Source organism: Rana temporaria, chromosome 1, assembly GCF_905171775.1.
Source record: "Rana temporaria chromosome 1, aRanTem1.1, whole genome shotgun sequence".
Taxonomy (NCBI): domain Eukaryota; kingdom Metazoa; phylum Chordata; class Amphibia; order Anura; family Ranidae; genus Rana; species Rana temporaria.
In genome coordinates, this window is record NC_053489.1 from 475,080,076 (window position 1) to 475,106,432 (window position 26,357).

Genomic DNA, 26,357 nt, shown 5'->3' on the forward strand with positions numbered 1-26,357 from the left:
TGCGTACACACGATCGGTTTGTCTGATGAAAACCATCTGATGGACCGTTTTCATCAGACGAACCGATCGTGTGTGGGCCCCATCGGTTTTTAATCCATCGGTGAAAAAACTAGGAACTTGTTTTAAAATTATCTGATGGTTAAAAAAACAATAGACGTGCCGTCCATCGGTTAAAAATCCATGCATGCTCAGAATCAAGTCGATGCATGCTTGGAAGCATTGAACTTCATTTTTCTCAGCACGTCGTTGTGTTTTACGTCTACGCGTTCTGACACGATTGGTTTTTTAACTGATTTTGTCCGTTTTCATCAGATGAACCGATCGTGTGTACAGGGCATAAGACTGCCCTGTATTTGACTCCATCCATCTTCCCATCAACTCTGACCAGCTTCACTGTCACTCCTGAAGAAAAGCATTCCTACAACTTGATGCAACCACCACCATGTTTCACGGTGGGGATGGTGTGTTCAGGGTGATGTGCAGTGTGAGTTTTCTGCCAAACATACAGTAGTATTTTGCTTTTAGTCCAAAAAGTTCAATTCTAGTTCCAATCTGAAGAGAGCACCTTCTTCCACATGTTTTCTGTTTCCCCCACATTTGCAAATGGGGCTTCTTATGACTTTCTTTCAACAATGGCTTTCTTCTTGCCACTCTTCCATAAAGGCCAGATTTGTGGAGTGCATGACTAATTGTTATGCTGTGGATAGATTCTCCCACCTGAGCTGTGGATCTCTGCAGCCCCTCCAGAGTTACCATGGGCCTTTTGGCTGCTTCTCTGATAAATGCTCTACTTGCCCGGCCTGTCAGTTTAGGTGGCCAGCCATGTCTTACTAGGTTTGCAGTTGTGCCATACTCTTTTCATTTTCTGATGATGAATTGAACAGTGCTCCGTGAGATGTTCAAAGCTTGGGATATTTTGTATAACCTAACCCTTCTTTAAACCTCTCCACAACGTTATCCCTGACCTGCCTGGTGTGTTCTTTGGCCTTCATGATGCTGTTTGTTCACTAAAGTTCTCTAACAAACCCCTGAGGGCTTCACAAAACATCTTTATTTATACTGAGATTAAATCACACAGGTGGACTCTATTTACTAATTAGGTCACTTCTAAAGGCAGTTTGTTCCACTAGATTTTAGTTAGGGGTATCAGAGTAAAGGGGCTGAAAATGTGGCTAATTTCAAAGAGTGTGAATACTTTTTCAAGGCACTGTATTTAAAATTTTGACTCATCAGTCCAGAGCACCTGATACCATTTTCTGTACATCAGTTTCTATTTGTTGATGCTTAGCCTCGTGTACATGTTAAAGGTATGGCTTTTTGACCACAATTCTTTAATGAAGACTACTTCTGGCCAGACTTCACCAGACAGTAGATGGGTGTACCTGGGTCCAAGTGGTTTTCATCAGTTCTGTGCTGAAACTAAAACTGAGCTGCAGCATGGTGGCCAAGACCATACAGTGGTTTGACAGGACAGGTTCCACTCAGAACAGGCCTCGCCATGGTCAACCAAAGAAGTTGAGTGCACGTGCTCAGCGACATATAAAGGTTGCCAGTGGCAACCTTTCAAGGTCTGGTGAACTCCATGCCCAAGAGGGTTAAGGGAGTGCTGGAAAATAACAGTGACCAAGAGCACCTGCACAGCAAAAAGTTTGACAAGTTTTGTTTTCTCGAGTAAAGCTAAATTGGACAATAATATGAAGCCTGCTCGACTTTGTAGGTCAAACCTGTTGACCAAACAGCCATGAAAAGGAACTTTAAGCAGTCTTGGCAAAATAATATCAGCTTTGTTAGCAAAGATTAGAACCTATTTTCTGTGTGATAAGGCCAGTGACACCCCTCAGTAGCATAGCATTAAAGTATTTGGTACCATTTTTACACAAATGGTAAGATGTAATGTGCAATGTACGGTGTCAGACACCTAACTGCATACATGATTTACACCAGCATATGGTAAAAATTAGTTCACTTTGGACTTTGGGCCAGTTCACACAACAATTTCTGCATTTCGGATACACTTCTGCATGCATGTTTTTTGGTGCATTTTTGATGCATTTAGGTGTTTGATGCGTTTTTAATTTGTTCTGTTGTGCTATTTCCCCTCTTTTTCTCTTCATCTCAGTAAAAGGTGTGTGTGTTCTGATTCATTTTGCCATGTTTCAGTTGTGTTCCATACAGAAAAAATGCAACATGTTGTACTTTTGTTAACGGCACTGGAAAGCAATGCACTGGTGTGAACTAGGGCCATTGGAATCCATGTTAAAGTGATTGTAAAGTCAGAAGGTTTTTTTTATCGTAATGCATTCTATGCATTAAGATAAAAAACCTTTTGTGTGCAGCAAGCCCCCTAATACTTACCTGAGCCCCATCTCCACCCAGCAGTGTTGCCGGAGAGAGTCTCGGCTGCCTGATTGGCTGAGACAGCAGCATGGTGCCATTGGCTCCCACTGCTGTCAATCAAAGTTGGTGAGCCAATAAGGAGAAAGAGGAGGTGTGCCCGAACCACAGCTTCGTGTCTGAATGGACACAGAGCAGCCGCTCGACTCGAGTACCCCAAAGCAAGCTGCTTGCTGGGGGGGCATTCCGCAGAAGGAAGGGTCATCAGGGTCCCAAGAAGAGGAGGATCTGGGTTGCTTTGTGCAAAACCACTGCACAGAGCAGGTAAATATAAAATGTGTTATTTTTAAATGAAAAAAAACTGAGACTTTAGTATCACTTTAAGCACTTTCCATGCATTTTTGATGCAGAATAAAAACATGCACTGGACCGCTCTTTAACTATAAAGTGCAGAAAACAAAGATGTGCCCATTGCAAACATTTATAGGTCAGTTTTAGCAGTTCAATGTCATACTAATACAAGATTATTTCTGAATGGTTACAAGAACCAAAAATATGTTTGGTTTACTTGTACTTGAAAATGATGCTATTACTTTTGGATGGTTAATTAAAATCTCTTGTCACATGACATGTTAACTGAATATCAGATGGTCTAATAAATTCCATGGGGAGTCTTTGATGTAACATGTTATTTTACAGACAAAGGGTTATGGATTATAGTACTATTTCATTGTGAATGCTGAAAATCATGGCCGTTTGTTTTTTAGACTTTTACATTCTGTTTATTGACCTAAGGTCAACGCTTGCACAACTATGCAAAATACAATGATCCAACAGTGAAGGCATGTGCAATAGGGAACTGTAGATCTCATCATTTATCCCAAAAACGTGAGCAGCCTTGGTCCATGCTGGGTAATTTGTACGTTTTTCTTCATGGTCAGTCAAACAGATTTCACAGATAATTCTATGTCTGTAAAAAAATGTAGCTAGCCGTCATTGAGAAAATAAATAGCAAAGGCTTGTGGATAAACCCTTTGATCAAGACATTCTAACCTTTTTTTTTTCTCTTCATTGATATTATGATTTATGTGCACTTCCTTTCAGTATTTATGAAGCATATGAGTTTTCTTTATTTTAAAATTGGATAGAAATACAGTAAAAAACAAAGTGCATAGCCACAGATTTATCTGTACTGTAGGTGTACATAATTCTTAATGCCAATGTGGCTAGTCTGAAGAACTATTTGCTAGGTAGATTGATGTGGACTGCTTCATAATTCTATATACCGTAGTGGAAAAACATGCAGTATCCATGTGTTCTACATTTCCTTAGAACTTCAGAGCTCATGTTTTATACTGTATACAGTATACTACAAATAGATACATAAACATCATTGTCATATAGTATATAGTGCTCTTGTGTTCTTAAAGCGGTGTTTCACCCTGCAGAACAACTTTTTAGCATAAAATTCGGCATAGTAGCGCGAGCTACAGTATGCCTGTCTTAATTTTTTTATCCCCGTACTCACTGTTATATCGTACATAGAAGATTCCCACTGCCCGCGGGGAATGGGCGTTCCTTTCAAGAGGGAGGGTGATTGACGGCCGGCTCTGGCACGTCACGCTCCCCGAAGACAGCCGGAGTAGGTCTCGGCTCTTCACGGCGCCTGCGCACAGACTATGCGCAGGCGCCGTGAAGAGCCAAGCCTATTTCGGCTATTTCCGGAGAAGCGTGACGCGCCAGAGCTGGCCGTCAATCACCTTCCGTCTGGATTGGAACGCCCATTCCCCGTGGGCAGTCGGAATCTTCTATGTACGATATAACAGTGAGTACGGGGATAAAAAAATTAAGACAGGCATACTGTAGCTCGCGCTACTATGCCGAATTTTATGCTAGAAGAATTTTTTTTTTTTTTTTTTAATAGGGTGAACCCCCGCTTTAAAGTAGAAATACACTTATCAGGTCCCCACAAGCTTTTTCCATAATATAAGTACACAGGGCATAATTGCTCATTAGGGCCCCCTCAGTGCTGCGACATCCATAAACTCCCTCAACACTTGGTTGCTGGTGCTTCCATCATCTCCCCATCTTCTTCCAGGATCATGGGTCATCATCACTACAGCATGAACTTTGGGGTCAATTCACCAACATTTACCGCATGCGATAACACGGTCACGGTGACTCATGTCATGTCACTACGCACGCTCAGAATCAAGTTGACGCATGCTCGGAAGCATTAAACTTCATTTTTCTCTGCACGTCGTTGTGTTTTACGTCACCGCGTTGGATACGATCGGATTTTTAACCGATGGTGTGTAGGAAAGACTGATGAAAGTCAGCTTCATCGGATATCTGATGAAAAACTCCATCGGTTCGTTTTCATCACACGAACCGATCGTGTGTACAGGGCATAAGAATAAAAAAAGTTGTTGAAAAAAAGAAAAAAAAAAAAAGATTTAAAGCTCCCCGTCTCTCAGTGCTCACACGCAGAAGTGAGCACATACGTAAGTTGGACCCACATATGTAAACGGTGTTCAAACCACACATGTAAGGTATCGTCGAGATTGTTAGAGCGAGAGCAATAATTCTAGCAAATGACTTCGGGGCAGATCCACGAAGAAGTTACGACGGCGTATCTATTGATACGCCGCGTAACTTCTATTTTGCTCCGGCGTATCTTTGTTTTGTATCCACAAAACAAGATACGCCTGAAGCTGGGCTAGATCCGACTGGCGTACATCTTAGTACGCCGTCGGATCTAAGGTGCATATTTACGCTGGCCGCTAGGTGGCGCTTCCGTCGAATTCCGCGTCGGGTATGCAAATTAGCTAGATACGCGAATCCGCAAACGTACGTCCGGCCGGCGCATTTTTTTACGTCGTTTCCGTAAGGCTTTTTTCGGCGTAAAGTTATCCCTGCTATATGAGGCGTACTCAATGTTAAGTATGGACGTTGTTCCCGCGTCGAATTTTGAAAATTTTACGTTGTTTGCGTAAGTCGTTCGCGAATAGGGCTTTGCGAAGAATGACGTTCACGTCGTAAGCATTAGCTTGTTGCGGGTTAATTTCGAGCATGAGCACTGGGATACCCCCACGGACAGCGAATGCGCAGTTCAGAAAAAACTTAATTTACGTCGGGTCAAGTAAAATTAACATAAAACACGCCCACATCTTTAACATTTGAATTCCGCGCCCATACGCCGGCAGATTTACGCTACGCCGCCGTAACATTAGAGGCGAGTGCTTTGTGAATAGAGCACTTGCCTCTCAAAGTTGCGGCGGCGTAGCGTTAATACGATACGCTACGCCTGCCGAAAATTACGATCCGTTACGTGGATCTGGCCCTCCCTCTGTAACTTAATACTGGTTACCTGTAGGAAATTTCAAACGTCGCCATTGGAGATTTTTAAGTGTCAATGTTTAACGCCATTCGACGAGCTTGCGCAATTTTTAGGCATAAGATGTTGGGTATCAATTTACTCGGCGTAACATGTTTCACAGTATAGAAAAAAATTGGGCTAACTGTTCTGTTTTCTTATTTTTTTATTTAAAAAAAATGTATTTGAAAAAAAAAATTGCATCTGACTTTTTTCATCGGAAAAAACGGTTGTGTGTACACGGCATTAGAGTGAGTATAACATATTCCCACTCCACCCTGTCAATTGCTTTTTCAGCATCTATGGAAAGTAGTAGAGTGAACCAGAACTGTCAGAGGACATGAGAATCAATAGAGATAATCCTGAGAGCATCTCTGACTTCCTTCCAGATATAAATCCCATCTAAGCAGGTGATATCCAAATGGGAATAAGATAATGCAACCCACTAACTAGTTCCTGGCATTTTAATGCCTTCATTTTGGAGAGAAATTGACCTATAGCTAGTACATATTGCGGAATGCCTCCCTGCCTTGGGTACAATGTGAGCACTTACTGTTTCAGATCTAATAGGCAATCCATGTCATTTGGAGCTTGTGTAGGCAGTTAGATGTGGAGCTAATATATCTGTGACATTTTTTATAGTAGCTTCATGTGAATCTGACTGGACCTGGGTGTTTTTTTTTACCTGGCATAGATAAAAAAAAACATGTTTAGGCTATTCTATTATAATGATAGTCTTCAAGTTATTGAAGAGTTACTTGGAATATAGTGGGGAGATTAGCTTCCCTGAGACATGTAATAAAGAAATAAATTCTTGACTTGTGCTCCATGCAAATAAGTTACCTCTACTGACAATAATGTCTAAATTAAATGCTGTTCAGCTTCAAAATCCTGGTCTCATGCATGCCAGAATATACTGCCTGCACTATACTTAAGACGTTGAGGGGATTAGAGCTGTGAATGTGAAAGTTAAAGGAGCCGTGGCTTTGATTGTTAAAGGATTCTGTCATTCATCCTCCCTTTCCTCATCCCTTGTCTATTCACAAAATATCTTGTATTCTTTTCACGCCCTCAGAGTTCCTTGATTTAAAATTCTTATTTTAAATCAACTGTTGGAGTAGTATATGCCTCTCTCACAAGCTATTCAGAAACACATTGGGGGAGATTGTACTAAAACTGGTGCACACAGAATCTAGTACAGCGATGCATAGTAACCAATCAGCTTCTAACTTCAGCTTGTTCAGTTAAAGTGTTACTAAACCCACAACCATAAAATCAGTCTGTATATGCAGTAAAGCATGCTTGTTATACTCACTGTGGAACCTAAATCATCTGCATTGTGTAAAAAGGCTATTCCAGAGTCCCCAAAGCATCTCTGGATAGTACAGAGGCTAGGGGAAAAGCTACACATGCTCAGTTTGGTGTGTATTGCTAGAGATAGGGCTGTCTTTAAGGCAGGGCAAAATAGGAAGCTGCCTTGGGCCCTGTCATTGTTGTGGGGCCCAAAGCAGCTGCCTCATACTTGCCAACTATCCCAGTTTAAATTCCCTCCTCCCTTGAGGTTTTAGTCCCATGTTATGTCCTGATATCTTAGTATGAAGTTCTGTTACTAATGCTGCCCAGCTCTGCCCTATTGTTGTGTCCAGATGACTCACCTGCAAACCCTGTGTTTGATATGCAAATAGTGGTGGCATTCATATGTAATAAGAGGCGGACTGGCAGCAGTCATATATAAATAGAGGCGGACTGGCAGCAGTCATATGTAAATAGCGGTATGCATATGTATATTATGCCCCCCTGAAGTCATTTCCACCATCACTTATACTGAATGCTTCCCACTGGGGAGATAAAGGGGCATGTTTGAAAGTCCTGCCTGCAACTGTGGTCATTAAAGTGTTACTAAACCCAGTAAAATGAAAATAGTCCATCTGCCTCCCACAGCTTATAAATCTTTTTTTTTGCATTAAAATATTGCTACTATTTACCTTTTTGGTTGATCTGTATACCACAATAAGTGATAAACTGCAGTTTCTCCAGTGCTGAGATTTTAGGTAGTAGGAGATTTCCACTGCAGCCTGTATGCCCACATGTGTGATGTCACTATCATGTGACCTGTCCAGACAGAGGGTCGGGGGTCCTGCATTCTCATAGGGAAATCATGGGAAAATGAAAACTCATCCTACAAGCTTTAACCAGACACTGATAGAAGTCACAAGACTGCTCTAACAGCTGATTCAGAAAATGGCCAGGATTCACGCAGCACTAACGCCGACGTATCTCGATATATGCTGCGTAAGTGTAAATGTGCACCGTCGTATATGTGCGCCGTGCACAGAACTAGAAACGCCTGAAATTAGGCTTCATCCAACCGACGTAAGTTTCCTACGCCATCGTATTTTGGGCGCATATTTACGCTGGCCGCAAGGGGCGCTTCCATTGATTTACAATTCGAATATGCAAATGAGTGAGATACGCCGGTTCACGAACGTAGTTGCGCCCAGCGCATAATATACGCGGTTTGCGTAAGGCTTACGTCCGGCGTATAGTTATTCCCCATCTATGAGGTGCAACTCAAGCAAAGGTATGGACGTGGGAACTGCCGTCGTATTTTACGTCGTTTACGTAGTAGTACGTGAATAGGGCTGGGCGTAGGTTACGTTCACGTCGTAGACAGTGATCCATCGTATCTTAGGGAGTAGTTTCGACGTGATTCTGCAAATGCGCACTGGGATGCGTCCACGGGACGGCGCATGCGCCGTTCGTTCGGCCCATCATTTGCATGGGGTCACGGTTCATTTAAATGGATCATGCCCACTTCCACCTACTTTAAATTAGGCCGGCTTTCGCCGAGGAATTTACGGTACGCCGGCGCAATGTTGGGAGAAAGTGCTTTGTGAATACCGTGCTTGCCTCTCTGTGTTACGTTGGCGTAGCGCATATGAGATGCGATACGCCGGCATAAAGATGCACTCAGGTATGTGAATCCGGCCCAATGTATTTAGCATGGAGTTCCACCCACAAAATTTATTTTTGACCAAAAATCCTAAAAAACATTGAAAAATAAAACGTTTACTTACCAGAAATAGTGGTTGCTATGCGGAAGTCCGTAATATGCCTCTTCATCGTCCGCAGCAGGTCTTCTTTCTCTGTCCTACTCGCGGTGTCTTCTGGTGAATGGGGCGCGCTGCCTTCTGGGAACTGTGTGTATCCCAGAGAGCAGCCGGCCCATTCACAAAGCGTCACGTGGCTCACGCAGTAGGAAATGGGCAGTGAAGCCGCACGGCACGCTTGTTTCCCTTACTGAGGATGGCGGCGCAGGGAGCTGCCAGGATCGAGGGATCGGCCTCGGGCGGCTGATATCGCAGGTGAGTAGGACAGGTAAGTGTCCTTATTAAAAGTCAGCAGCTACAAACACTGTAAAATAAATAAAATAAATGTGTGGGTGGAATCCCTCTTTAGCAGTATATATTTATTAAACTATTGCATTTCCATGTACCGTGTGCTGTGGGAGACCAGATATAGTGAATGCAGGGTCCTGGGTTTAGTAAAACTTTAAGCTTTGGCAATAAAAGCTCATTGGTTACTATGCACAACTGCACCAGATTCTGTGTGCATCAGTAAAGCTTCTCTATTGTGTCATATCAGTTTACCACAATTCAGTCCTAAAAATAAAGCAATGATTGTTATTAATTTTAAAGAGAAGGCCCCATAATATACTTGAATGTCATTTAGAACCCTTTGGGGCCAGGAGACCCCATAGGATAATTTTGATAGACTGATAAAGGTATGTTGAGAAAGAAGAAGCAATGGCAGTGGTGTGGGTTTTATACTACATGCTCACTATTTCATCCTGATGTGATATTTTAGTAAACATTTGGAAATGAGGGCAAGTTCATTTAAAACATTCACTGTGTTATAATTTAAATGTTTGCCATTTTAAAATTGTAGTATACCTTTTTATTGCCGTAAATGGTCATATGGTTCAGAGTGTGCTAAAGAAAACTTGACATCATGGACATAGGAAAACTAAAAAAAGGCATTGTACAAAACGTATCTCCTGTAAATGCAGTATTTTACTGCCTCTGAAGAAATGTTGTCTATTACAAGACTTTATAATGTTGTAGGAAGTAGTCCAGGATAAAAGTGAATATTATCAAAGTAAGTAAAACAATTCTTGCGGAAGGTTCTCTTTAATTGATGTATCTTTTACAACGGCAATAGGTCTAGCACAGCATGATTATGATCTCTAAAATAACCCCAGTGTAGCAAATCAAATCGATTCAGGCTTGTTAATGCGGAAAACAGCAATGTACAAAATGTAGTAATTATAACTGGTTACAATTATGTAAAATCAAGTTGTTGCTCTGGGTTACTTCACTTTGTACATCAACATTGTTTTTTCCACTCCCATTATAAGTCAGGGCATCCATGATAGAGACATTTGATACTTTACAGTTAATTTAGTAATCCAATTTTTTTTTTGCAAAATGCACATGGCTATGATTTGTTGATAAATTTCGTTAATGTATTGTGCATTAGTTACTGGATATTGCTGCACTGTTTTGGAAGGTTAATGTCTGCTCTCCACTTATCATTTCCTCATTGTCTAGTGCCTTGTAATATGGTCTACTTGTCAAGGAGAAGTCTATGTTTGCATCCTAATGGGTTTTAATCTGCAGTATAAATGAACACTGAGGTTTTAATAGCTGTTGTATGCAGTGCCAAGAAATTACTCTGAATTTGAACGGTCCCTTAAAGTAAACCGGTACTGAGAGATACATGGAGGCTGCCATTACTGATTTTATTCTGTAAAGTGTAGTTGGGTGTACGAGTGTGAGTGAGTGTGGGTGTTTCTGGCTGCAATATTTTAAGACGCAAACACTGAACTTGTATGTAGATAAGGAAAGTCAGGTGGAAAATGTTATTTATTAATGATTTGTATGTCTTATTTTTTTATCATCTACTTTTGCTTAGTTGAATAATGTTTAACATTACTGTTTTTTTTTTAAATTGCAGGGTCAACCTGGAACTCAAGTAAGTAAACAGAAGATGCTTGTTTTTAACCATTTTCAACCGATTTACCCCTGAGGATCTCTTAAAATACCTTTTTAGATCTCAAGGAACTCCTGCTAAAATTCATTCATTGGGATTCATTGGGAAAAATGCCTCTGACAACTAAAAATATCAGTGGCAATGGACCAAGACTTATTCAGGCACCATATGATGGTAGGTCAGCCACTCACACCTCAAGGAGCCCCTAGCAACCTCTGGAAGAACCCTGGAATTCCCATGGAATCCTGGTGTAGAATGTCTGCTCTACAATAAGTATTTTATTGTTGCATTCTTAAGCCTGGTACACACTACAGTTTTTTTTTGTGAAACCCAAAAAAAAACTGACAGCTCCAGTTGGGCAGTTGTGTTCTGCCTCCTGTACCTGTAAACGATGATGTTACATCAAGTAAATAGATAACTGACATGTCAGGTTTTAAAATTCGGTACGCAAACTATGACACCAAAAAATCTCCATGGGTGATGCTTTAAAAGCCTTTACAGGTTACCCTTCTTGAGTTACACAGGAGTTCTGACATTAGAATTATCTCACATGTGCAATCACCATTTTCATATGCATACTTTTTTTTTTTATCAACTTTATTGCTATCACAAGGAATGAACAGCACCTTTTGTGATAGCATGGGCCATGTCTGGTGCTCTTCATGGATAGATCTGGGGTCTGTTAGACCCTGCATCTCTCCTCTGGACTCCACAGCATCTGATCAAACCAAGGTCAGTTTGATCAGATGCTTTCACAAGCCGGCAACATCAGTTTGTCTCACTGTGTCCCAAGAAGTGGATCCTCCTGGTTGCATCCTTACCGTCTCTCCCAATCGGACACGCCCTTCCACTGCCTGTAAAAGTGATCCAGTGGTTCTGTAGCATAAAACAGAATTGTCAGCACTATGGCCCCGCTAAAAAAAAATATATGGTTAACCGTTTAAGTATAGGTGTATCTGCACTCTACGTTTTCTCTTAGCCCCTCTACAATTACCTGTTGTTCTTGCCAATGAAGCCCCCCTAAACCCTGTGATCGTGTGGCAGCAATTCCTGAATTCAGAGCAATTGCCACTCAAGTATGATGTACCTGCTTGCTCTGTAGTAGGATAAAACATTGTAGATGGTGTGTTTATCAGCTTGTCAATCAGCACCTATACATACCTAGCCAGACCAACTGCCTTCTGGATTTGCAGCATGTCTTTAATTAAATCCTCCGACTTAGAACTGCAGTGACTGGGAGGGGGAGTCTATGAGGCACACATGAAAGATATGGCTCAGTCAGGGAAGGAAAAGGAAGCTTCACAGAGTAACTCGGCATCGCATAGTAACTGCATTTGTCACTTGTTTAAACTGTCGTACATAAACCTTTAGTTACTGGAGAAAAACAAATCATAGTTGGGTTAAAAAAAAAAACTCCAAAAAATTGACATTCTGTGGAGCCATGTTAACCGTTAAACAGTAAAAATTGTGTAGCACTCTCTAGCTAGTATGCTAGGTGTACATAGTTTAGTTTTGATGTAGGTAAATTAGCTTGGCTGAATCTGGGTCAGGGTATAGCCCAGGCCAGGGGGCTTGGGTGCTAAGGCCTGGGGCTTAGCACCTCAGGCCTGGGGCTTGGGTGCTGGAAGATTCTCTCTAAAACACACAGAGGAAACCCTTTCTGGAGGCATGGGAGCAAGTGAGAGAACAGCAGGCGCAGGTCAGCACATTCGGGAGATCTCCTGAGAGTCAGCTGGATGGGCTGGTGAGTGTCAGTCTGGAGGACTGTGGAGAGTGTGTCAGTCTGGAGGACTGTGGGGAGAAGATGGAGATGGAATGCTGAGGAGGCTATCGGAGGCCCTTTGCAGGATGCCCCCTAGTTTGGAGGGGGGAGACCTCAGGCCTGGGGCTTGGGTGCTGGAAGATTCCTTCTACAACACACAGAAGAAGCCCTTCCTGGAGGCATGGGAGCAAGTGAGAGAACAGCAGGCGCAGGTCAGCACATTCGGGAGATCTCCTGAGAGTCAGCTGGATGGGCTGGTGAGTGTCAGTCTGGAGGACTGTGGAGAGTGTGTCAGTCTGGAGGACTGTGGGGAGAAGATGGAGATGGAATGCTGAGGAGGCTATCGGAGGCCCTTTGCAGGATGCCCCCTAGTTTGGAGGGGGGAGACCTCAGGCCTGGGGCTTGGGTGCTGGAAGATTCCTTCTACAACACACAGAAGAGGCCCTTCCTGGAGGCATGGGAGCAAGTGAGAGGACAGCAGGAGCAGGTTAGCACATCCGGGATATCTCCTGAGAGTCAGCCAGGTGGGCTGGTGAGTGTCAGTCTGTAGGACTGTGGGAAGAAGTTAGCCTGGAGGGCTAGCTAGAGGGGCAGCTGCAGCCAGGCGGGTTGGCAGGGCCTGAAGAGGTGGTGCTGGGATCAGTAGCCACAGGATTAATGTAAGCTGGACACTGAATTTTTGCTACACATCTAAGAGGCCTTGAGTTCCTGCCTACAACAGGCTTTTGCTCTAATCTGACTGATTGCTTTGTCAGATCTGTACAGTGTGCCAGTTAGATTTTCTGCAAGCAAGTGCTGGAGGAAGAAGCTGAGTATATAGGGCTGTATATAGGAAGAGTTGTCGATGAAGTTGTTCTGAAGTCGAGTGGGCATCCCATTCTCTCCAATCCCTATCCAAGTTATTATCCCTCAATAATAAAAAAAAAAGCAAATTCATGGGTTGTTCTCTGACTCTGAGTGCCTGTGGAAATTCTATGGCTTCTTAGGGGAGTGCGCTACAGTAGTTAATCGTGTTAGATAGTCAGAGTAAATGCTAAGGGGGTAGGAATTTCAGGATGGAAGAGCAGATCCTCCCACTTTGTTATGAACCCAAAAGTGCCCTATTTTGATCACTTCTAGGTTTGCCGCTGTCAGAGTTTGGCTGCCGCTGGCCAGGAATGTCCAAAAATTGATCACTGTCAGTACTCAAATTGTTTGCAAGCAGTGCGAGGGTGACATAATATATACATGGAGGAGGGGCAGATGATTATAAAACCCACCACCTCCATTTATAGATCGCTTTCCAATCATAGAGGCTGTAATATTGGCTTCTAGGAATGAAGGAGCTGGCATCATCACGGTTCTTTTAAGCCCCATTGCACCAGAAGATTATGGCGGCAGGGATGGTGGGGCATGGATGGAGAAGGAAGGAAGAGGTATCAGCACAAGGGACACATCCTACTGACTAAGTTATGTCCCATGTGTTGATTGTTATGTTTTATTTTTTTGACTGCACAGAGGTATTAAAACATTTGCAAAACCTTTTTTTTCTCTGCCCACTCCAGTCTGATTTTCTAAAATCAGGGAGAACATGGTCAGCTTATTCTGGGGAATATTGTGACACAATATCAGTGAGGTTACTACAATGGGTGGTTATTAATGGCAGCTAATTGCCAATAGTGAATCAGTAATATAAAATGCTTGCATTTCAATTACTATGAAAGCTGGTAGTTGAACCAAGTCCCTTTACCTATAAATGTATAAAACATTTAAAAAATATTTCTCTTTACCTAAGTGCTTTATAATGGCACTGAAAAAATAATATGCATTGTTCACAACATTTCAGTTACATATGTGTCAGGATAATAATAAGGGAACAGAAACTAGACCTTGAATTATACTGAATAGTAGCAGTCATTTGTCATCAAAAGGAATTTTGTATGTATGTGCAACGTATTTGTTTTGCTGTAGAATGATTCTGGTGCTCTTTGCAGTAATATATTTGTACAGTTATAAATATATTTTCTTTACCAATTTTCCTCTGATAGTGAATGCCATTTTAAATGAATGGTTCATGGTAAGAACAATATTATTCTATTGTACTTAGAGTTACACAGAGAACGCGCCTATTTTATCCAACTACCTGCCCCACTGTCACTTTCTGAAAACTGCATGACATAAAAGAGTAGGAAAATAAATGGTTCCAGGCTTGTTTTTAAGTTGATGTGTGATGGAAGCTTTGGCATTGGGCAGAAGGGCCAGGGCGTATAAATATATATTGACTGTAGATCCTGTGGCTGCTGCACTTAGATCCAGCTTTGGCTCTAATATTTTTTTATTTTATTTTTTTACTGTGAACATGGTAACAGGAAAGCTCTGGAATCACCTTATCAAACTGTTTCTACTCCATCATCGTCCAATTGGTGTGAGTGTGTGTGTATGTGGGGAGGTGGAAGAGGGGTGGTGATGGGAGTAGAAAACATATATATAGGTAAACACTGAAATTCCAGAGATAATACATTTTGCCTGGAGTTCTTCTTTTAAAGACAATCAAAGTTTTCTAAAACACGTGGAGATTCAGGTAAATTGTGATGTGAAAAATACTTTGTCACTACTCCACTAGTTAGAGGTGAGGACTCCAGCCACCTATAATAGAATGATAGAGAATTATTTTTTCAGAAGTTCTGTTTGATAGTAATACTTCTTGCTGATATATAAAGATAACTAAGTCTTATAATGATTCGGATACATAAATGCTAAATTTCTTTCCAATTAATCTATCCTAAAAGTATAATCTCATGTATAGTTGATAGCTCATTCAATTGATATGTTAAACACATGGAAGAGGATTTTACTCAAGAGTTGGAGGATACAATTGTAAGTTCTCGAAGTGTCTCTGTTGCCACCATGCAGTCTCATAATCTGATTTGAGTTTGTTTGAATTCATGTATAGGGACTTCAAAATTTGGATGCTGAATGAACCCCACTTAAATCAAAGGGAGCTGTCAAATTAAAAATGCTAATGTTCTGGCCTAATAGGCAATGGGGTGTCAAGAAATTGCTTTGGGGTGTGCACTTCCCAGGGGAACATTTAACGATGCGAACAAATGCAGTCTATTTATAAATGCTTAAAGTGAAGCATTAAAAAATGTCCATCTCCTTTAAGGTTGGGTTCACATCTAAGCCAAATGTAGCTTGCTGCAGGGGTCTGGTGCGTCCCTGTTCTCCGTTTCAGGGATGAATCAGGGCCAAATGTTTGTCTGAATTCGGCCCTGAAACAGAGCCAAGGATGCACAGCACTCCTGTGCAAGTCGCTCTGCAGCCTCCATGGAGATATGTGAACCAGCTCCATGGAGAGTCGATCAGAATCTCCATTCATGCGAATTTGCACTAGTGTGAACCCAGCCTAAAGGAGTTGTAAAGGTAGAAGTTTTTTTTTATCTTAATGCAATATATGCATTATATGGTCGCCTCTGTGAGGCTTTGGACCTCCACTGTTGTTTCCTCCCATCTTTGAATTTAAAGCTAACTGTTGTAGGTTGGCATCTGGTTGGCTCCTTCACCTGGGCCCTCTGAAGTTTCCCACTGGTTTTTGGCTCTGACTTCCAGGATTTGGCATGCTCGAACAGTCACATTTCTTCCGCAGTTGAAGAAAACCCCTTGAACCACTGGTTTCTCTTGTTCAGCATTTTTATTGAAAAAGCAATAGAACATACATATCAACATTAACATGAAGTTTACAATAAGGGATGGGATTCGCACCAACTTCTTTTTTTTTTTTTTTACAAATGAGATATTCGCACCAACTTTAGGTACAATAAACAGTACAGTAATCTAAACAGTGACATGGTACAAAAACGAATAAATTGACCGGTAGTGTTCCACAAGGTCAAATGACAAGAGCACTAAGGTGTCCTTTTATGAAAGTGAGATCAGCGGTGATCCCGATTCTCACCGATGATCTCAGGTCATACACAGTTTATAAAGCTGAGGTAATCAGTTGAGAACATGTTCTTCACTGATTATCTCACCACAGTGAGAATCTGTAACTGACTGTCACAGAAACGGCCAGTTTATGAAAGTGTGATCTCAGCACCTCACTGGCGATCTGTGACAGAATTCTCACTTTCTGATTCACCATCTCTGAGGTGGAGAATCAGAGTGAGAAGCGTGAAGCTGGCTGAGTATTGTGGAGGAAGAAGGAAGTCTTTTTACTTCCATGCTTCACACACAAGCAGCCATACAGTCAGATCACATCTTCCCCACCATTACACACCCCAAAATGAGCAGGTTAGGAATTTATAGTGTATATATATATATATATATATATATATATATATATATACACATATACACACACATATATATTATATTTTTTTATATATATTTTATATTATATATATATAATATATATATATATATATATATATATATATATATATATATATATATATATATATATACCTATATATCTAAAAAATATATTTTTTATATTTATAAATAAATATATATATATAAATATTTTTTATTTATTTAATATCTATATCAATATTATATATATATATATATATATATATATATATATATATATATATATATATATGTGTGTGTATATGTATATATATATATAAAAATTCTACCTGCATTAAAATGCTATTATTAAAATCATTTTTATATCATTTTTTTATTTATTAGTAAAAAAAAATTATAAACCCTAGAATATGGTTTTACCCATGGACTGTTCTATGACAGTTATACGGGGTTTATATTTGTATACTTTATTAAAAAAAAAAATAATAATAATGATTATAAATGTATTTTTCATTTATATGAATGGTGTATAGCTGCATTACATATGTGGGATTCCGTTCATATACTATACACCATTCACATTTAGCAAATCAAAATGCACATTAAAAAGGTGTCAAACTATATGCTAAAAAAAGCGACAAAGTGTGCATTACAAACCACACCAAAATGCATCTTAAAGCGGAGCTCCACCCTAAAGTGGAACTTGCGCTGATCGGAACCCTCCCCCCCTCCGGTGTCACATTTGACACCTTTCAGGAGGGAGGGGGGTGCAGATACCTGTCTAGAGACAGGTATTTGCACCCACTTCCGGCCCAGCATTCACGGGCAAAAGACGGGCATTTCATCACATCCCGTCACCCCCCGTTGTGTGCTGGAAACACTCGGCTCCCAGCACACAGCGGGAGCCAATCGGCGGGCGCAGCGCGACTCGCGCATGCGCCGTAGGGAACCAGGCAGTGAAGCAGGAGCGCTTCACTTCCTGGTTCCCTCACTGAGGATGGCGGGGGGAGCAGCAGAGTGACGAGCGATCTCTCGTCCTCTGCTGCGGACGGCGCTGGACTCCAGGACAGGTAAGTGTCCTAATATTAAAAGTCAGCAGCTGCAGTATTTGTAGCTGCTGGCTTTTAATATTTTTTTTTGGCCGCACATCCGCTTTAAAATAACCTGTGCCAAAATGTGTGCTAAAGGACCAAAATGTGTGTTTAAAAAAATGCACAATAAAATAACCTACGGCCAGATGTGTGTTGAAAAAAATGCCATGTTAAAAAAAATGCCAAAATATGCATAAATGATGCCAAAATTAGCAATTAAAAACACACATTTAAACAATGTGCCAAAATGTGACTTAAAAAAGCGCTTATTATTTTCATGTAATAACACAACCTTTTTAACTTTGGTTTCACTTTTAAAACTCAGCTGCTCTGTAATCACACAAGTTTCTCAGGAGATCACAGGCAGCCCCTCCCTCTTCTACTCAGATCTCAGGTGTTCTCAGAGGAAAAACTTCTCATCTATTCTCATTCTGAGAACAAATGTTCTCCGCTTCATAAACAGGGTGCCAGAGGAGAAGATTTTTCTCTGAGAACTGCTGAGAACTGAAATGAGATAAATTATCCCCGTTTGATAAACGTACACCTAAGCCCCATGAAGTGCAAATAGCATGTACAAGGAAATGTAAATATCTACAGCAAACAGTCAATCCAAGGAAATTGAGCTGCAATATTTGATTTAAAACTTTAGTGCAAACTTTCCAAGGTTAAGGTAAGAAAAAAATAAAAAGGAGGTAAAAAGTGAATAAGGGGGATGGGGAAAGTTTAGCCGCACCTGCTTAGCCAGGTCTGCAGTTGTTACTCAAGAAGGGAGGAGTCAAAACCAGGTGGTAAAAAAATATGCATCCAAGGTTTCCAAACCTTGAGATGTTTGGGAATCGTATCAGGAATCGTATCAGTTAGGTGGCCTCAATATTACTATGTATCATGGCTTGCATAACTCTATGTTTCGTCTCCAGGCTGCAAAGTGTCGGGGTCTTTCAAGAATGACTTGACCCTGAAACACTTTCACCAGGGGATGCGACAATTTTGGACGCTAGTAAAGTCAGCATCTCCACTAGCTAAGCCATCTGGGTTTTTTAAGAGCTCTATTGGTCATCATAGGCTGCACTAGCCACTCTGACTTCAGCAACAAGTTTTGATCTCAAGCATTTCTTTTTATTCTCCAGAAACGCTTCCTCTTCTTGCACTCTTTTCGCACTTCTTGAGTTCCTCAAGATTCCACCATCTCCTTGCATTTTCAGCGAAATCATCAAAGGATCTAAGGGTTGAGCTCCCCTTAAAGACTGTTGTGCCCATACCTCATCTACTCATCTGGGATCTATACCTTTTTTTAGCAAAACCTGGTGCATTATCTTGTTAAGACACCTAATGTAATCGGACAGCATCTCCCCCTCATTCTGGTAGGTATATTCAAACTAGTACATGAGGTCGGAGGCTTTTCTGTTCTAATCACGTCTTGAAGAATATTTAAGTAGTTATAGGCTGTACAGTCCTGTTTGCTATGTTTCAAATTGCGGATAGCTTCTAAGACAGCCCCCCTCAAGCTCTCAGTGATCCTCTACTTTTCCTGGGCCTGAAGAATGCCCCATTCATCCAAAACTTGCATGGTTTGCTCCAGCCACTCCTCAAAGCTCTCCTTACTGGCAGGCACTGGCTGGTTCCCTGCAAATGCTCTCAGTTTCCCATATCCAGACCCAGCATAAGTTGGGTTACTCTTCTGGCACTTGTCCATGAAGTCTCACAAAGCAGCATTGAATTAAGGCCCTATCATGGCCACAAGCAATGTCAGAGCAGTTCCTTTTGTTGGCGTAGCCTGACTCAGATTTTCTGGATTGTCATCTAGTGTTCTCAGCTGAACCAGGTGGTCTTAAACTTCATTAGTCAGCTGCAGACTAGTCCACTGGAAGCAAGCAGGAATTCCCCCCCTTCATTCTAGTAGGACATGTGTGCAAGAGGTCACTCTATCTGATTTGAAGTCCAGTACGAACACCCTCTGATCAGGAACTAGTACCATCCCTGCCTGGTGGATCTGCTCTTCTGTCCAGGTGTCTTGTGAAATATCATCCATTACATATGTCTTCAGTTTGCTCCTAAAACCACTGGATTGTGGCAGCAGAATCCATGCTGATTGTCTCAAACTCGTTGTCTTAATAATTTGCTTGTAGAAAAGGGGTAGAAGGTGGAAGGAGCCACTGGGTATGATGGGTTCTCTGTTCTTCTACAGTCCTCCTGAACAGGTCCTCACAGAGGTCAGTCTCTCAGCTGTGATCCTTTCTGGTTTTCCCTTGCTATAGACACTCATGGCAACAGGTCCTCCCAGCTCCGATCCCAGTTCAGGAAATTATCTCTCTACAGCTTAGTCGTAAGGCTCTTTTGGACACAGCAAAGGCACCCAATCTCTGTACAGGCTCATCAAGAGCAACAGGTCTGCATTTTCTGGTCCCCGCACTGCTCTGAGGTGGCACCCTGGTCTCTGCATATTCCCAGCCAAGGCCACACATCTGTATGGCTTGGCTTCCTCTCACAAGGCCCAGATCTCTCCAGAATTACACAGGAAAAGTCTTATCTCACCTCCTCTGTTGTGCAGGGAATATTGGGTAGTGAAGTCCACCATCAACCTCCCTTAACTTGCTTTACACTGTGGCTCTTTAAGGACTACATTTCCCAGAATCCATGCCAGCTACTGCATAGCAAGTTTTTTGCTAGCAGGTGGGAGGGGGGCCCGGAGCGAGTGGGGGAATTTCCCATTAAACCCGCTTTGCTCAACTGATAGTGATGACATCATTGCCCGGATATGGCCATATTCATATTTGGACAATGTTATTGGCAATGTAGCCATATATACATAATGATGTAACCCCTCCAACCCCTACCCATTTGTTTATGTGGCTGAGGATTTTCTGCCATTTAAGTGAATAGGTTGGATGATATCAGCAGTTGGCAAGGATGTGGTGGGTGCATGTCCCCCTAGCAACCAATAGCAGCCGAAGGCTGTCCCATTTGTCCACTCTGAATGTGTCGATAAAGAACAAACAATCTTAGTGATGCCAATCGATAATTTTACGCCTATTTAATTGTTGGACAATTTAATCATATTGATCAAATCACACATTAGTTAGATAAAAAAATAAATGAAAGCATGTATGGCAATCATGAGATTTAAAGTTGATAAATAATAATGTCCTAAAACAAAAATAATGCCCAAGACAATGTCATTGACCGCTCATTTTCAGATATTAGGGCTCATCCACACCATGTCAGTTGAGCTGCACTAATCTGCATCAACGCAGGCTCAACACAAGGGCACATAGTAAACATTTTATTTTTTTTCCTATTCACACTATAAGCCTGTGTTGAGATGTGTTGCACCGTGTTGCATAAAAATGTTGACATGCACCATGTTGCAACAAATCAAATAAAGTGTAATTTTGTGACACTTCAAATAAAAAATAAAATAAAAATAATAGAAAGAAAAAGTAAACAGTGTAACAATGCATCTAATTTTCCCTTGCTGCCCCTACACAATGTACACTAGTGTGCATGCATTTAAGTGTGCAGGCTAGTGTGAATGAGCTATTAAAGACAGGAATCTTGCAACATTCTTTTACAATTTGAGTATGATTTTAACATTAGGATGCTGCAGAACCTTTTTATTATATAAATCAAACAAAATAGTATACTGAACAATGGATTTCACAGTGTCATACCCTGACTGTTTTTTCCAATATTTCCTACTCGTATCTCAAAAAGTTTATGTAACACTGGGCCAGATCCACAAAAGGGATACGCAGGCGTATCTGCTGATACGCCGTCATATCCCTGTTTCTATCTATGCGGCTGATTCATAGAATCAGTTACGCATAGATATCCCTAAGATCCGACATGTGTAATGGACTTACACTGTCGGATCTTAGGATGCAGTACCAAGGCCGCCGCTGGGGGCATTTCTCGTCGAAATCCAGCGTCAGGTATGCAAATTAGCACTTACGGAGATCCACAAAGCTTTTTCCCTTCGTTAAGTCTCCGTAAGTGTTAGTTTGCCGTCGCAAAGATAGGGCTGCTTTTACAAAGTGTAAAGTTAGTACACCATGTAAAAGTATACCTGTCTTTCCCGCGTCGCTGTCAAATTTCTTTTTAAATTTTTTTTTTCCCGTCGCATTTCTTTTTTACCCGTTGCGATTCACAAAACTCGGCGCAACGTAACGTAACGCAAAGCACGTCGAGAAAATAGCGTCGGGAGCATGCGCAGTACGTCCGGCACGGGAGCGCGCCTAATTTAAATGGGACTCGCCCCATTTGAATTGGCCCGCCTTGCACCGGACGGATTTAAGTTACACCGCTGCAAATTTCCAGGTAAGTGCTTTGTGGATCGGGCACTAACTTGGGCAATTTGCGGCGGTGTAACTTAAATCACAAAAGTTACGTTGCGCCCGCTCGTTGTGGATCTGGCCCATTATTACATATATATTGTTACAAAGATCATTTTAGGAGCTTAGCCTGAATCATTACATGTGCACATGACCATGGGCTTTGAACAACAGTTCATTTCTAGGGCTACATATTTTCAGACAAAACAATTCAGATGACTAAAATACCACTAAAACTAAAATGGCATTTTATTCAAAAGACTATGACTAAAACTAAATCGATATTTAATGTAAAAATTAATACTGCATGACAGTTAGTAAACTAGCACAGATAGCACAGCACTAGCATAGATGTAGAGATCAGCAGTTCCATGTTTCCCTAAAAGCATATTGCCTTAAATGTGTCATGTTGGTATAAACAAATATATGACCCTTTAGACAGAGAGCCCTTTAAATATATGGCTTTCTTCTGCGAGTAAATGTAAACCACTTATGTGCACTGCTAACTTCCCATACACTTTGAAAGGACAGCTTTGAATTCGAAATTGTGAATCCTGGATGGAAAGAAAAAAACCTGTTGGCTGGTGGACCATTTTGTTATACCCTTTACAGATGTATGCTTTTGAGTCCAGCTGGATATGGCTAAGTACATTAGAGCTTACAAAGTTTGTACACTTTTCATGGCTTTTCTTGTATTACTTTTGGAAGATTTAGATATTCATACTGACATCTGATTACATGGGACTGGACAGTGACACTCTCAAATGATCCTGTATTCACCCAACATGCAGATTCTCTTTTCTGTGCAAGTCAGGCAACCTCTTTATTACAGACTATATGACAGAAATGGATAGTGCCAGGCTAACATTGTTAATCCCTGCTGTATCAAAGGATGAAAGGAAAATTTAACTAAAAACTGCATTCCCTGGTGACCCTAAAGTCTCAGACATGTCTTAAGACCAAGTCCATCCATCCATCGTGAGCTGTTATTTAAAAGTAAATTGTCATCATATCATTACGATAAGAAAATATCTAAAAATCTATGTGTGAAGCCGCCCACAGTTGGATCGAAATTTCGATCTATCTGTGGGCAAGCTGGTTGTACTGAAGTTGACCTATTGATCGACTTCAGCACATACAGCCTGTCTTTTTTTTTTCACTGCCACTGGCTATAGCTAGCAGCAGGATCATTGTATTCTGATGAGAGAATCCTTCCTTCAGCTCCTGGTCAAAGGATAGGAAAATTTATAGTGCATAGTATAAGGCAAGCCTAAATTATTTGGCATTTGATCAAGTTGTTTGCTTTATATCACTATAAAAAAAACTATTAAACTGTATATACTGTTCTGAAGACAAAGGTTAAAAGCAGAGGTTTTTCTTGCATACGTTTGGAAATGCACATGGAAGCCACACTGCTGTGTCAAAGCATCCCTGATACTGTATGTGTGATCCCTAAATTCTAAACTATCATCCCACTTTTGGGACATATACAAAAACAACTAAGTACAGTTGATACTTTTTTTTTTATTAGTGCCATTGTTTTAATTTTCAGGACGAGTTTTTGGGATGTTGCCTTCTTTTTGATTCAAACAGCACTGGTATACAAAATCTTAACAAATTTCAACTGGAACAGATAAGGAAAGGAGTAGGCCAGGGAATGGGGGGTGAAATCCTGCCTTGAATTTAAATGTTTGGGGCAGCTCCTCCCATTTTTGCCAGATTGTCATAATTGATAAATGGGATAACGGTTAGGCCTCGTACACACCATCGAACATGTCCGATGAAAACGGTCCGCGGACCGTTTTCATCGGACATGTCCGCTGCCGAATTTTGGTCTGATGGCTGTACACACCATCAGACCAAAATCCCTGCGGAAAACAAACGCGGTGACGTGTCGCGACGTGGCCACGATGATGACGTGGCCACGTGCGCGACCCTGGAAGGTCAATGCTTCCACTCATGCGTCGAATCACTTCGTAGCATGCGAGGGATGGCGGCCCAGTGGACATGTCCGATGAGTGGTACAGACCATCGGACATGTCCGACGGACATGGTGCCAGCGGACATGTTTCTTAGCATGCTAAGAAACATTAGTCCGCTGGAAACCTGTCTGCTCGGACGGGAGTCCGGTCAGCTCGCCCATACAGACGACCGAACATGTCCGCGGACGACGACCGAACATGTTTCAGCAGACATGTTCGGTCGTGTGTACGAGGCCTTAGAGTTGTATTGTATTACTTGTAAAATTTGCAATTTGAAAGTTACCTTATCTCCTGGTTTCATTATATTGCAATAATATGTCAGTAGTAACCTCTTGGTTGACCATTTGGTTATATTGTTAATGTATTTTGTGTGGGAGAGGATAAGTGGCATATAATCTATATGTCGCTACCATGCAATGTTAATTGTATTTCTTTCTTGTCTTTGAAAATCAAACAAAAACATCATGGATAAACAAATGTTTGGGGAAAATAAAAACGTATTGGAAATAGTACAATGTAGCTGTATTTGACTACAGTCACCCCATACACAATGGCACATACTGTATGTAGCAATGCACAAACAGAGGGCAGACTCACCTGGAGGCAGCCCTTTTTCTCCCTATTGGCCAATTTACTTCTGTGCAGTGTGTTAGCTTGTGCTATGTCACACATTAACATGTGTTGTGTTAAGGCAGCCTATTTAAAATAATAGACTGCCAATGCACCAAAACATGTCATAAAGGTGTGTCACACATTACTGTGCATTGCAATGCAGTACGATGTACTGCAATGCAGGCCCATTGCCTCAAAAAGAATGGCACTCTATAGCCAGCATAGCCAAGTGAAGACTTCCAGTGTGTGCCTGCACCAAATACAAAAAAGCAACAACTGTGGCTGCCGTAATCAGTTTGACATTAGCAGAAAAAAAGGAATATGCGAATACAGAAGGTCCTTGTTACACATTCAAGTTAGCCAACAAAAAATATACAAAAAAATAGGCAAGTACCAACAAAGTCATTGGATAAATTTGTAATGCTTTGGGTTATTGATTATCAGAACTGAATACCACATAAAGACCTATGATGCCATCACCTTTTCTTCAATAGAAGCATAGTCATAATCTACAATTATTTCTGTTTTTCTTTTCAGGGTCCTGCTGGCCCGAAGGGTGACAAGGTGAGTAATCATCTTTCTGATGTGTATCTTTTTTGAAGCAGAATGGCAAATCCATGCTGATGTTCAACTGGAGCATATTAATGCATAGTAAAGTCTGTGACATGCAATCAGCATTTGTGAGAGAGGACAGCTCAGAGTCCTTCTTAAAACTATAATCTCATCTTTCCCCTTTGCAGGGAGATCAAGGTGATCAGGGCCCTCGGGTAAGCACTTTCAAAAATGTTCCGCTGCTAAAAACATCAGTTATAATCTTAGTAAAACCCTGAATAAATGCAGCAGCCCCACTGTGTATCTGTGTTTAACAGCCGCATCTTCTCTGCATGCTCCAGTCACTACCTCAGCAAAGTCAGTGTATTGTTCATCTGTTGTGCCCATAACCAGTTAATGCTTTTGGTACCTACCCATTAAACAGCAGCTCTCTAGTAAAAATGGCGTGTTATCCCTTTCTACACTTGCTGTAGGGAGCTGCTATTTAAACAAAAGCCAACGTGCAGTAGCTTTGATGGCTAGAATTAACACACATATTGCTCTTGTTTTTTTAAAGAATAACTCCATTATATTAAATTAATTATTCATTTAAATTTATTGTATATAAAATATGTAACCTTTTTTTTACCAGATTCTGCAAAACCTAAATAGATAACTTATCTGTCACGAATACCTGTGCTTGATTCAGACAGTAACGGTTGTTCCTTATGTTTTTTATTTAAGCATTTAAATAAAATATTTGTAGGAGGCCGTTGGTACTAGTTAGAAAGCAAATATATTAATGCTCTATGAAATCAAAGAATCAAACCAAAGAATCATAAAGTACTCAATTTCCAAAGCAGTAGTGCAAACAACAACACCAGCAATTAAGTAGAAAATGATATGGTTAATACAGTCAATACTGACAAAGCTCACGTTTAAAATTTCCAGCTTTTGATCTTCCACCTTGCAACTCTTTCCTAACTGGGAAATACATTA

General features: G+C 41.1%; 1 protein-coding gene across 5 annotated transcripts in view; it reads left to right on the forward strand.

Moving 5' to 3' along the window:
• The window catches only part of COL25A1 (collagen type XXV alpha 1 chain), a 588,595-nt gene that overhangs the window by 357,413 nt on the left and 204,825 nt on the right, over positions 1-26,357 (forward strand). For all 5 annotated transcript variants that reach the window (XM_040329411.1, XM_040329395.1, XM_040329418.1 and 2 more), the window contains exons 5-7: positions 10,727-10,744; positions 25,365-25,391; positions 25,568-25,594. In XM_040329411.1, the coding sequence (XP_040185345.1) occupies positions 10,727-10,744; positions 25,365-25,391; positions 25,568-25,594 (72 nt within the window). The remainder of the gene's footprint in view (positions 1-10,726; positions 10,745-25,364; positions 25,392-25,567; positions 25,595-26,357) is intronic.